Below are 14,432 nucleotides of genomic sequence, written 5' to 3'. Positions count from 1 at the left end.
TTTTTATGTCAAAAACGTTAAAATTAATAGAATATTTCTTTTAAAATATATATAGTCAAAGATCTATTTAGATTTTTAATTAGGAGAATGCTAAATTGCATCAAAATTTATTATTTTTTGACATCAATTAATCATCAATATTTAAAAGTATGGGATAAAGTATGTTGTTAGATTATTAGATTAAAAAAATTAGACTAAAAATATTGAGTTGATAACTAATTGATGACAAAAAATAATAAATCTTGATAGTCTATAGCATTTTTCTTTTAATTATAAATACCTTTAATTTAAAAATAAATATTTAATTAATTCTAATTAATGATAAATTTAATAAAATTATAGAAAATAACGAAATAATTAAACTTTTACAAATTTCAGAGACTTATTTGGTAATTATTCTAAATATTTTCTTCTTTTTTCCCTTTAGATTAAGCAAGTTTATGCATATGTCCATTTTTGAAGCAATACAGAAGCAAGAAAAAGAAGAGACAGAAGGAACAAGGAATGTTTACAAATTAATAATATAAGAATGATGCAACAGTTATTTGTTATTTCCCACCTCAACAAGCTATTCTTGGGCAGTTGGCAGCTCCGCAAAGATAATTCACCTTTGTAAATTATGCTTCTTCTTTTTTTAATTTAATTTCAAATTTCAATTTAAACAAAATTAGCAAGAGACAACACACACAAGGAATATGATTATATATGATATAATAATAAATAATTACTCAAATAAAAACAAAAGGGGAAAAATAAAAATTGCTACAACAACCGCAATCACAACAACAAAGAGAAGGAAGAGAGTGAAAAATCAGAGAGACGGAAAGATCGTCTTCTGAATCGGAACAACAACAACAACGAGGTCAGTGAATTTTCTTCTTCTTCTTCTTCTCCTCCTTCTCACGATTTTCCAGCTCCCTCCCTTTCAATCTCATAATCTATACTAATTCACTTTCCATTATTCTTTTTTATTTTCATTTTTTAATGTTTGTTTATTTATTTTCTGTAATTTTGTCAATGAGCTTCTAATTTCAATGTTTCTGTTGGTGTTGCTTCTTTTTGTCTTTTTGGCTTGGATTCTGAGAAATTTGGGAAGAAACAGAGTCAGAATTCTTCTCTCTGTTTCTGTTATTACCTGATTTAGTAATAATGAGCTTGATTTTTTATTATTCTATTTTTCTCCTTGTACTATTCATTTCACATAATGAATATAATCCATACAAAAAAGCAAACAAAAATTTTTATTAAAAAAAAGAGAAAATATTAAAAAAAGCTAAAACAAAAGAAAGAACCTTGAAACTCAGCGAATCAGTGGCGTGAAGCACAGTCGATCGTGTTCAGCATTTGAAGAAAAGTGATGAATTTGTTTAATTGCGTTCGTTATTGTTATGATCAATAGCACTTTGTCGTCACTGATTGGTATGTGTCTGTATCGGCGTTTTTATTTTGAAATTTTGCTGTTGTATATTCGTTTTATACTTTGAACATTATTACTTGCTAGAAGTTGGGGTATTTAACGTATTTTTGTGTAAAAGAATATTATGCTTTATGATTGCCTCTAATTTTTGTTTTTTCCTGGTCTTACAAGTCAAGATCTAAATTAATTCAATTCAAGAGTTTCAAAGTAATGTTTTGTAATTTTTGTTACCTGTAAAATCTGGTTTCTCTTCGGTAAGCTTATTAGATACATTTATTATTGCTAAGATCATTATCAGTATATGGCTTCTACATGTTGACAATGTGTTTCTTTTATTATTCTTCTCATTATTTTTTTGCCTAAATAGCTGAGAATATGCAAAAAAGTTTATAGATGTTTCCTTGCTTCTCAACAGCTGTTCAGGTTTGAATTTTTCAGCAATATAGTAGCAATTATGAGATTCAAGAAAGGAACTAAGGTGGAAGTGTTGAGCAAAGCTGAGGTGCCTTCTGGCTCCTGGCTCTGTGCTGAGATCATATGTGGGAATGGCCACAGTTACACTGTTAGGTACGATGGATATCACGGTGCTGCTAGTGGCGCGATTGTGGAGCGAGTATCTAGGAAGGCGATAAGGCCATGTCCGCCTGAGCTTGAACTAGCAGAGAATTGGAATCCAGGTGATGTTGTTGAGGTCTTCCGGAACTATTCCTGGAAGATGGCTACAGTTTTGAAGGATTGGGGGAACAAGTATGTTTCGGTCAGGCTTCTTGGATCTTCTATGGAATTTCTAGTGAACAAATTTGAAATCCGGGTGAGACAATCTTGGCAAGATGACAAGTGGATTTTGGTTGGAAAGGTACATGTATTTTCACTTATGGATCTCTTGTTTTGGTTGTCCTTCTTTAGCAATTGCCAAGCATCATATGCTGTATATATGTGGTTGGTTTTCGACTTTGGTGGGCTTTTGAAGTTGCATTTATTCAGTATATTCTGTTTGATAGAAAGTAACTAATCCAATTTTAGAGAACTGGCTATTTCGTTAGATTGTTTAACTTGTTATTTCAAGGTTGCCAGTTTCTTGGTTCCCCTATTTTCCTTTCGTGTTAGTTAGCTGTTGAGTTTTACTTTCTAACATTGTTTCTGAATTCTCTATCTTGTTTTATGGTTAAATAATTATCTTTCCTTCTTTCTCTACAGGGTTCTGCCAGCTGCAGGAAAGGAAAACGTGATAATACACTCATTCCAAGACAGAGTTTAATTTCTAGTTCCCAAATTCAGAAGACAAATACAAAGACAAAATTGTCAGCTTCAAATGATTATCACTCTGAAAAGAAAGATATGGGCTTTTTCGACTCCCGCCTTGTTTCTTTCAAAACATTGAAACGAAGGAGCCATTCACAAGTTGAGGCATACGCTGAGCCTCCCCCGAAGTTTAGAGCAATTGAGAATGAAGACAGATGTCACAGAGTAAGGGTTAGAAATCCATCCACACCTCTCAAAAAGGTACATGGTGTTGGCATTCCAAGAGATGTGATCATTGAAGAATGTTTACCTGCTTTTGTAAACAAAAAAATTGGGATGTATGATATGGACATTGAGCGGAGGAAACTAACTGGAGCTGTTGGTTGTTCATTTGGAGAAAACATTGAATCAAATGATGCTGATAGCATTACATGCTCTGTTGGTAGTTGTAGTATCACAAGCAGGAATTCCTATAAATTGCAGTTTCCTGTACCTGCAGGCCCTTTTGAAGATGTGGATAGTCCATTTAGTGATGCTGAATCTGTTTGCCAGAGGGAATATGACGAAGGAAATCGTTCACCTCCTACACAAGAAGAATTGGCAGCAGAAATCCATAGGTTAGAATTGGATGCGTATCGTTGTACAATAGAGGCGTTACATGCATCGGGACCCTTAAGTTGGGAACAAGAAGCATTGATGACAAATCTCCGTCTTTCGCTCCACATATCAAATGATGAACATTTAGTGGAGCTAAAAAATTTGATTTCTTCCGAAAACAGTCTTCCTTTCAGATGACACAAACTTTCTAATCCAACTTTATACTTCTTTTTCAGTGAGTTTCATGACAGTTTGTTCTTAGCCTCATTCAACTGTAACAAGCAAGATGAAGTATGTCCTACATTTATGTTTTATTACTTAGGGGTGTAGTTTAATGTGAATGTATATGCTAAACTTCATGAATAAGTAATTCTTGTCAATTTTTTCACTTACAATCTTAATTTTTGTTCTGCAACCATTACACCATTCTGAATTTTAAATTAAGTATTATCTTTAAAGATTTTTATTTAGCAATCTCAATGAATGGTATGCTTTATGGGACATATTATTGTATGTTTTCTTTTTCATACAAAGTGAGTTTGATAGATTGTTTTGCATGAATTTTGGACCTCCTCAATTAGGCTTTCTAAAGTCTTACAAAAGAAAATGAGACATGTGCAATACTTATTTGTCTCTTTTAACTCCATATGTTGGAAGTAGAAACAATATCATTTGAGATATTAGTAATGCTTCCCCTGCATTTTCCAGGGCTGAGTAGGAGGCATATACATGATGCTTCCAGATTCTCCAGATGATATTGTTGCTTGCCACCTTTCTCTTGCTCTGCAGCTCTGGACAGGGCTGGCTTTTCTAATGTGGATGAGACAACACTTCCATAGACTTGTGGAGTTTTGCACTCTTCCAATTCAGGTCACCTGTGAGCCTCATATATCTGTATTTGCAGAAAGGTTCATGCTGAGAGTCCTGCGGCTATCATGGATTCACGTGATATGCGAATATTTCATTGGTTTCCTTAAACTTTAATTTCTGCATATCCAATTATGATATCTGTTACATGTTGATGCATGTCTCGCTATCATGTGTTGCAAATTAAATGATCACTGCTGTGTCCTACGCACATACACACACAACTTGTTACATGCTGAGTCCTAGTTAATGGTTGAAAGGTTATGTCTTATCAGTGAACAACCTTGGGGTGGTAGTTTAGTTCTGGAGTAGGAAAACCCTGCAAGAGAAATAATTAGTGGATATTACCAGTAGTCACATATATCAACTGAAAGTAACATAGTCAAGTTGTCTGCAGAATTAAAGTAGCAGTTTTTCTGGAGAAACCTTAAAACTAGAAGGTACTTGTAGCAACTGCAGTAGAAATTGAAAGCTGAAAAGGTTTTAGCTACTCCTAAGTCATAAACTTGGCAAGTTTTCAGTTTCTTTCAAATTATTATTTGCAATTTCCTCATCTTATTATTGTGATATCAATTGATCAAATTGATTGCCACCTGATTTCATCTGGTACCTGCCATGGTTACTTTAATGAAAGCTATTTCCAAACTTGTACTACTCCTAGAGTAACATGAACATGTTTTTCTTTTTGTGGCTATAAGCTTACACATGGTGGCTTGTCATTGGTTTCTGTTCAGTGCATCCCTGTTCAGCTATGATCCAATAGCATATGGTCCAAGTGGCTCTTGGATGAATATTGCCACGTTAAAGCAATGAATCAAGGTATGATTCTGCATGAATATTCACCTTGGGGGTTATGTGTGCAAGTTGGAGTTTTGAAGGGAAATAGGAATGCTTTGAACAATAAAAAGGGCACTTCACTTAACAATAAAAGCCCTTCTCCCCCTCCTTTCCCCTGGAAAATTCTGACTTGCAAACATCCCCTTAGTGACCTAGGTGGTATATATGTTTTAAGTATATGCTCGATTCTGAATACTTACTTATACATATATAACTCAGATCTTATACTCTATTTTATGAACAATTAACTTCAAGTGTACTAGCTTCTGTAGTTTACAAAGTTTTCTATTTTGCATCTTTAACTTTTCTCATATCAAGTTTATAAAGCTAATGTATTTTTCATAATGCAAATAGAAACTGATAAACATAGGAAACTGTTTATTATATTCATTATTTAACATTAAAAAAAAGACATAGTTTCGGAATAATTAAAGTATACTAGTTACATTATTTTCCTAAGTGCCACTTTGAAAAAAACTTAGGCTTTTTTTATTTAAATTAATAAAATATAATATTTATTGAAACGTGTAATGTGTAGATAAATTTAGATTTTAACTATCCTATTACACATCCCGGTACACAGACCAAAAAAAAAAACCATTTATACACAAACCAGAGACTTTGTATCCCGGATATGACCGTTTAAAACAAACACAGTTACACCCGAAATAGACTGTGTACCCTGAATATGACAGTTTAAAAAAAAAGAAACATGGTTGCACCCAGAATATGTACAACTACGTAGTTGTATATAAACCGACTGGGATATGGTCATATAAAAATTTAAGTTATGTTAGATAACAATAACTTTTTTGAATAACATAAACAATTACTAATCAAATAAAAACACATTACACTTTTAAATTATCCACTTAAATCTTAATATTAGAACTAGCAGAAGCCCCCGCGCATACGCGCGAGTAATAGTAGTGTTTAGATGGTGTAACTGCTTTGCTTAAAATATTGGATTGAATACTAATATTGTATGTAACATATATAATGGTCTTTTGACCGATTTTAACACCGAATAATAAGACATAATATAAATAAGGTGTGAAATTAAAGAGAACACACAAAGAAAAGAGCCATTGAATATTTTAGTTGTATTGTACTATCTACTATCTACTTCCTTCTAATTAAAAATGCAAGGTTCCAAAAATAGTGTAAACAATAAAGGAAACACAATAAACAAAAGAAATATAAAAGATAGGAAGATGATAAAAATTGACACAGTCATTTAGAAAGATTAAAAGAATGTTCGACCTATTATATAGGAAAAAACATGTTCCATCCTCTATATTTGATAGTTTAAATAATTTTTCTTTTCGAGTTCATATTAGCAAATTAAACAAAAAAAAGTTATCTTCGTTTAATTAAAACTTATATGTATCATAATTATTTTTCTAAGAAACAATCAGGAATTTAACCATTTTGATATATATAATTTTTTTTCAAGTAGATAAGTTTCTAAATTCCCAAGAATTGAGTTATAAAGTAAAGTTTAATTATCCTCAAATAAAAGTAAGAGTATAAAAAAGTGCTAAATCTCTTTATATAAGCTATTAAATAAGTTATTTATGTTTGTGCTTGCTGTTTATCATGAACATTTTGAATTTGTATGTGAGTGTTGTCCTCTAAGACATACTTCTCATCCTTGATCAAAATAATTCACAAAAACCGTTTAAATACCAAAGAAAAAAATAATAATAATAATTCACAAAAACTCTTTATTAAGATTTACAAAAGTGAGATAATTATTTTTATAACTAAATTTTACTTCCAACCTACTTGCCTTTATAATCCCATATTGACCTACAGAAATTTAAACTTTTTAAGATTAAATTTTAAATTAAAAAATTTTTAAATTATATGATTTAACATACTTATTTAAGTTATTCAAAATGCAGAAAATATTAAATAAATTTTTTGGTTCTTATAAAATTCAAAATTAGTTCTTGTAATTTATTATAATTATTCAAATTTTGATACTAAAACAATTAAAGAAGATTGATTTTGATCCCATAATTAATTTATTTATATTAATTGTTAAGGCGGTCTCAAAACAAATATAGATGTTATATGTCAAATTTAAACGGTTTAATTACTTTGTTGGTTCCTATAGTTTTGCAAAATTTTCAATTAGGTCTCTATATATTTTTTCCTTTTAATTGAGTCCATGCACCAAATTTTTTTTCAATTAGGTCGTCTTAGTAGTAATTGGCTTCATTATATAGGGACCTAACTAAAAAAAAAAAAAAATTGGTGCAGGAACTCAAATAAAAGGAAAAAAAGGTGTAGGGACTCAATTAAAAAAAAATTTGGTGGAGGGACCCAATTAAAAGTAAAAAAAGTATAGGGACCTAATTGAAAATTTCGCAAAACTATAGAGACTAATAGAGTAATTAAACCAATTTAAACATATATCATTCAGCATTTAAAAAATAAGGACAAAGATCAATTAAGTATTTAAAAAATAAAGGTTTAATTACTTTGTTGGCTCTATAGTTTTGCGAAATTTTTAATTAGGTCCATATACTTTTTTTTCTTTTAATTGGGTCCCTGCACCAATTTTTTTTTCAATTAGGTCCCTCTTAAGTAATTAGTTTAATTATATAGGGACCCAATTAAAAAAAAATTGGTGGAGGGACCCAAATAAAAGAAAAAAAAGTATAGGAACCCAATTAAAAATAAAATTTGATGCAAGAACTCAATTAAAAGGAAAAAATGTATAGGAACCTAATTAAAAATTTTGCGAAACTATAAGGACCAATAGAGTAATTAAACAAAAAATAAATACATATTTGATTCACAATTTTCACAAAAAATAATCAATATAATCATCGTACTTTAAATTAAACCTCAAATCCGATGAATCTTCTATTTTTATTTTCTCTTTTGAAAAATTCAATGTTGTTAAGATAATACCAATCAAATCGTAAAATCATAACATTAAAAAAAATTGAACTTAAATTCATTTCAAATTATCAATATAATCAACTCCACCAATATTATTTTAACTTTCTAATAAAAGTATTATTTATTTTGGACAACTTTTTTCAATCTCAATTGCACAATTTTAGATAGAATGAGCTGAATATATATATTAACATTTTCTGCTAACATAAAAAAAAAACTACCAAAACCCATGAGGAAGCTTACCAACAATCTCCATTGAAGAAGCTCACAAAATTGTGAAAAGAGAAGAATCTTTTTTAAGATTTAAAACAAATTAACTACCATTTGTAAATTCTTATTAGTCTAAAATAAAATGTTTCTCTTAGTAAATAGAAGCAGTTTAGTTGTCATTCATAGTGAAATTCAAAATATCCAAGAAATTGCGATTCACCATATTAGAAGAAATAAGAATATGTATAACTATAATCAAGACCTTTAATTACTCTTTTAGCAAAGTTTATATAAAAAGAATATCCAAACTCTTGTACCATGGATGAGTAAAATCAAATGCTACCAATCTTTATTGGGATAATCTTTTCCAATAGATTCAGACGATTACAACAAATGTTGAACCAATGCAAATCAAAATAAAACTGCTAACAAACTATTACAAAAATATGAAATGGCATGAAAACTAAAATGCTTTTTCTACAAAAATGTAGTGAGAGTACGGGCAACTGCATTATCAGGAACCAACACCTGAAGGAACAACCACGTCCCACCTCGCACTCTTGCAATGGTAACCTCCAGTATGAGCAACCATTTCAGCATCCATTTCAGTATCACAGAAATTATTGGAGAAACTTTTAGATTGTCAAAATAATAACCACCTTATTTAATTAGCAACATTGTATAAAAAAGATAATGTATTTACTTCTTGGACATCAACACCTTAATAACCACCTTTAAAAAAAGACTTATAGTGCTACTGGAGTAACTCCAGTCATAATGGTTAGAGTTTAAGCTTGCTAAGATCAAATTTCAAACTCAAGAAGCTTCAAATTCTAGGGTTTAACCTGCTTATTGAAGTTAACCACAAAACAAAAAATATTTAATAAATTTTCTAGATTTCATAAAATTTGTATATAGTTCATGTAATTGATCATATTTATTCAAATTTTGATACAAAAACAACTCAAGAAGAATGATTTTGATCTCACAATTAATTTGTTTCTATTAAATGTTAAGGTGGTGACAGAAAAAATAATCTTTGTGGACAATTTTGTAGACTTGAAGTTTGTAATACATTTATTAAAATAAAATTAAGTTTTAGGACTTGTAAATTTAACAACTACCCTTAATACACTTTTTAGCTAAACTCTTAAAATATTTTTAAGCCAAAAGAAAAATAAATTCTACAGAAATTGAAAATTAAAAAAAAATCATGCTTTAAGACAATGGCCAAAATTTTGTTTAACGAAAAAAGGAATTACATAATTCTACTTAAAACAATTATCTTGTCATAGTTTGAAGTGTGACAATTAAATCAGCAGAATCACCTTGCTTCTTAATCTGTAAAACATGTGATGCTAGATACACTCCTGAGAGTATACCACCAGCAGTCATTATTCTCAAAGCAATGACTCCATGCAACACATACTCCATTCTCTGTAGAAAACATATGAACCTGAAAATTCACAGATACATGGTGGCATTTTTTGCGGCAAGTTTGTTTAACATAAACACAACATAAATAGAAGAGGAATTTATCTTAATATAAGAGAAAACTTCATGAGAAAAAAATAACAGCCTGTGGAATAAGCATTTGTTTTCTCTATTTTCAGCCTAAAAATCCAAGTAGTTTCGTGAAGTTCCATAACATAGGCCTAAGAATTGTCTAAACCAATTGTAACTGCAGCTTCAAAAAAACATGACAGAGAGTGAAGCTTAGAAATGATTTTACAATAGAACAAAAAGCCCTAACTAAAGCAAGGTACTTTACTAAGAAATAAACTTCAACCTATAAATAAACCATAGTATCACACTCAACTACATTTGCAGTACTCATACTCTACCAATAACACTCCATCTATTCATAAAAACAATCATGAAAAAAGAAAAATAAACTCAAGAGAACAAAAAGACAAAAAGATGAGTTAAATTATATTTATAGGTCTATGATTATTAATTTGGCATAGATTGAAATAGACCAACCAACCAACCATAAAGTGATGACATATTGTCTCCATAAAAAATTATATTAGAAGGCTAATTTTGATTTTACTAACAAAGGACAAAAGAAATCAAAGTACCAATAAACACACTCACAAAAAATTAATATAATCTATACTATATGCATTTAGATTTGGAATTCAATCTTGAATCGAGACAATGCATAAAGCACAAATCAAGAAGGAGGGAGATTATTTTATTTAAGAAAAAAAGTGAAAAATAACATCTTGCCAAAACATATATAGCATAGAAAGAACCAAACATAACACATTACCAAACAAATTTTAGGAAGAAAATCTTATAATTAAATTATGCACACTATGGACTAAGTTTCCACATAGTGGTGGCTGCTTATAGAAGTATCGAAGCTGCAAAAAAGGAAATGAAAGAGCTTAATTGTTTTTCTTTTTTTTTTTCACTCAGTCCAGTAAAAACATCACTGATGAACACAAATTTTCATCCCATTTTGCATATACACAAACATGATAACACTGAAACACTAAATCACATCAATTATGATCACATAACAAATAATTAAAACCAAAAGAAGAAAGAAATTAAAGCAAATAATAAATTTAAGCAATTAGAATTAATTCATGGAATTAAACAATGTCGTTATGTCGACTATCTACTAAGCAAAAAATAAAACAATTCTTCTATGACGGTCAAGATAAGGATTTGGAAGCCCATTATAGACAAGGTGGAGCAGAAGTTGAGCATTTGGAAGGCCAAGATTCTAAATAAAGCTGGTAAACTGGTGCTGATTAAATCTGTTTTGAATAGTCTGCCAGTCTATTATTTGAGTTTGTATAAAATGCCAAAGGCTGTTGCAGAAAAACTGATTTCCTTACAGAGAAGATTCCTATGGAGTAAAGAGGATGGTAGGCTTGGTATGGCAATGGTTAGATGGGAGGTGGTTCAGACCCCCAAAAAGCTAGGAGGGTTAGGTGTTGGTGATGCCATGGTGCGTAACACAGCCCTGCTCTTTAAATGGTGGTGGCGGTTTTCGAAGGAGGATTGCCCCTTATGGAAGAAGGTAGTATGCTCTTGTAACAACCTCAACCCCAATGTGATGTTGTCATCCCAGGTGCTACCTATCCGGGGGGCCATGGAAAGATATATGCCAGCTACAGTTCAAGGATCAACGACTAAAACAGAAAATGATCAATGGACTGTCTATGGAGATTGGCGACGGGAGAGGAACTCGATTCTGGGAGGATGTATGGTTGCGTGATGGGACCCTGAAAGATCTCTTTCCAAGACTCTTCTCAGTTTCAAACCAAAGAGGATCTGTCATGGGACTGTGGGTTTTGGGACGGGTTAGAGTGGAGATGGAACTTCCAATGGAGGCGAGAGCTATTCCAATGGGAGTTGGACTTAGTCAACCAGTTGCATGAAACTTTAAGACTGGTTAATTTAGTATATGGGAGAGAGGACAGAGTTGTGTGAAAATTTGATAAACAAGATGTATTTTCTACTAATTCCTTTGTGCAGGTTATGCAGGTGGAAATGCTTCCAGAGGATATAGCGAGATACAGTTTTACTAGAATAGTTTGGAAGGACTTAGTCCCACCTAGAGTTGAATTGTTCATATGGTTTGTCTTGACTAGAAGGGTTAATACGAAAGAAAGGCTGAGTCGACTAGGAGTGGTTAACCAGGAGGATGTTGTCTGTGTGCTGTGTAATGAAAGTATTGAATCTGGATACCACTTGTTTCTTAGTTGTGGATTTTCATGGCAGGTGTGGTGTGCATGACTAAGTTTTGCTGGGAGGCCATGGTCATGCCCGGGAACGCTAAAGGAGCATTTTCAAAGTTGGACTGAGGTATCAACTAGTAAACAGGAGCGCAAGAGGTGGATGGTATGTTTCTGTACCATTATCTGGAATATTTGGCTGGAAAGGAATATGTGGATTTTTCAGAATAAAGGAAAAGGGGTTGAAGATATCATCTACCAGTCCTCCATGCACTATAAGGAGTGGATAGGTGTGGATCCCTTCTGTTGTTGATGGCAATGCCGAAGATGACAGTGGGGATCATTTAGTTTTTATAATGTACTTTTACTAGTTGTGTCTTCTTCGTTTTTCCTATGCTCCACTTGTTGTGTTGAGCTCTTCCGTTCAAAAAAAAATGGTGGAATTATTAGAACAATAGAACACCGCCGCTCTCTTTATCCTTTGTTACCAAATAAGATTGAACAATAAATTACAGATGGTTAAGTTATATTAATGAATTAATATATTTATGAAACATTTAATGTTAGAAATTAAAAGTTAGACCAATGATTGGTCTTGATGTCCAATAGTCCCTTCTATTATTTATGAATTGTTAAAGGAATGGAAAAATATCAAATTTAAATGACAAATGTCAATTTAAAGAGTGTTAATGCCGGAAATTAAAAGTTAGACCAAAGATTGGTTTTGCTATCCAATAGTCTCATCTATTATTTATCAATTGTTAAAGGAATGAAAAAACATCAAACTTAAATAACAAATGTCAATTTAAAGAGTGTTAATGCCACCATAAAATGCTTTAAAAAGGAAAAGATCATCGTATAAGACATTTATCTATCAGCAAATCTATCTCCTCACCTTAATTAAAAGTTTAATGCTGACCATTGCAAATTACGATAATAATGAGTTATTATTAATGCCTTTTCACATAATTCTGCTTTTAATGCTTCAGTGCTGCTCATTGTGATATTCCCAATCATAAGAATGAATGGAATTTTAAAAATGACTTCCAGACTAAAATATTATGACAGCAGACATAAAGAACTTGTTAGAAATAAAAAAATAAAAAATCAGATATACGTGCTAAGAAAGAAATTTTAAAACCAAGAGAAAACCATATGCTTTATGCAGAAAGCACATAATAAATACTGACCATCTTCCTCTACTCAATGAGCAACACATAATGCAATAAAAAAAAAACATTAAAGAGAAAGAGAACTAAGATGGATTGTTAAATGACCCATTAGCATCATCATCCAATTCGAAATGAATAGCATATCAATAAACATAGTAAAGCCAAAAAGGTATCCAATTAAAACAAAAAAAAAGCACTGATATACTGAAGTACTTCATAATTCACATATTCATGTTTTAAAATGCTTAAAAAATTCTCTCTCCCTCTTACGTGCTAATTCTTGAAGGCACATTCATTTGTAACAAATGATCAGATAAACAAATAACTTTTACAAAAAATTTAAATAAAAATTTTGGAAATTAATTAAAATAGTAAAATAAACTACAAATTAGTCTTTCAAGAAAAGTAAGATCAGAAACCAAACTTCAAATATATAATTTTCTTGTGACTTTTCATTTTGTCAAAGAAAGTAAAGTAATAAACTACAAATTGACCTTTCATCTAGATATAATTAGTATCAAACAAAAGATATAAATTTTGATCCCATAAACAAAAAGGTAACAACTTGCACTAACCCACTCTTAAAGAAGAATATGGTGGCAAATATTCAGTATGCTAAGCAAAAAGATCAAGCTATTAAGTTCAGATCAAAGTTCAAAATATATTCAAATGGAGATTCAACAAAGATTGGTCTAACAGATAATTATTCAATAGCATAATTAAAAATAGTTCAGTTTCAGTCCTCTACATAAAATGTACTGTAACCAAATTTATGACTTTGTCGTAGATGAAATCTCCACAGATAACCCAAATCAAACATGGCATGGATCTGCAAAATAAGAACATGAGACCGATTCATTGACAAAAAAGACAGAAGATATATTCCAGAGCAAAAATGTTAAATTGATGATACAAAAGTTTCTTCTATACTGAAGGGAATTTTTAGCTTATGTAGTAGTACTATACCGTGTGAAGTTTAGAACCTATTTCAATGAGGCTACTTTTTCTCCCTAAAAGCTCAATAAGCTTCTCAAGAACACTAAATGCTAGTGACACGGCATTTGCATCATGGAATCTGCAAGAGAGGAGAAATTTGGGATATAAACATCTCTGTCAGTATCACATACCAAACATATAAACCAAAATAAGTATAGATTAAATAACATAATGACCAGAGACCAAAATGCAAATATAAAATAGTATGCTTCAAATAAATTTAGTTGGCAAAAATAGTGTATTTTGCCAGAAATAATTTAGGATTATACAATGCAGATTTGAACAAACTAAAATTTATCCATATACCATTATCATTTGATCAGAAGACAGCTTAGAGATTCTCAATGTTAATAGTACTATCATTGATTCTCAAGAATAAGATCTTTAAAAGATGGATCTCAAAACACGTTTTTGGATGAATAATTAAGAAAATGTATGAGCTCTAGAAGTGAATATTATGATATATGCTTTTGGTCACCATAT

The 14,432-nt window shown here is 31.0% G+C and overlaps 1 protein-coding gene and 1 long non-coding RNA gene across 8 annotated transcripts; one reads left to right on the top strand and one right to left on the bottom strand.

Moving 5' to 3' along the window:
* On the top strand, positions 514-5,257 carry LOC107623006. 7 transcript variants are annotated; one of them, XM_016325113.2, is made up of 5 exons: positions 520-862; positions 1,833-2,273; positions 2,615-3,276; positions 3,493-3,547; positions 3,965-4,282. In XM_016325113.2, exons 2-5 carry the CDS (start codon positions 1,872-1,874, stop codon positions 3,968-3,970), a joined length of 1,125 nt encoding a protein of 374 aa, XP_016180599.1. In that variant the 5' UTR covers positions 520-862; positions 1,833-1,871; the 3' UTR covers positions 3,971-4,282. The 7 variants fall into 7 exon arrangements, 5 of the variants coding, with proteins under 5 accessions (XP_016180597.1, XP_016180599.1, XP_016180596.1 ...); XM_021114993.1 differs by lacking the exon at positions 3,493-3,547 and having other exon boundaries at positions 528-862; positions 2,615-2,920; positions 3,159-3,276; XM_016325111.2 differs by lacking the exon at positions 3,965-4,282 and having other exon boundaries at positions 514-862; positions 3,493-3,677.
* LOC110268561 lies at positions 8,588-13,900 on the bottom strand. The gene is made up of 2 exons (XR_002356741.1): positions 10,367-13,900; positions 8,588-9,773 (listed from the first exon to the last, which is right to left on the bottom strand). It is a non-coding gene; the product is annotated as an uncharacterized LOC110268561 (long non-coding RNA).

The sequence above is a fragment of the Arachis ipaensis genome, chromosome B10, assembly GCF_000816755.2.
Source record: "Arachis ipaensis cultivar K30076 chromosome B10, Araip1.1, whole genome shotgun sequence".
NCBI classification, from domain to species: domain Eukaryota; kingdom Viridiplantae; phylum Streptophyta; class Magnoliopsida; order Fabales; family Fabaceae; genus Arachis; species Arachis ipaensis.
The sequence above is the reverse complement of the archived record's forward strand: the minus strand, read 5'-3'. Positions and strand labels throughout refer to the sequence as shown.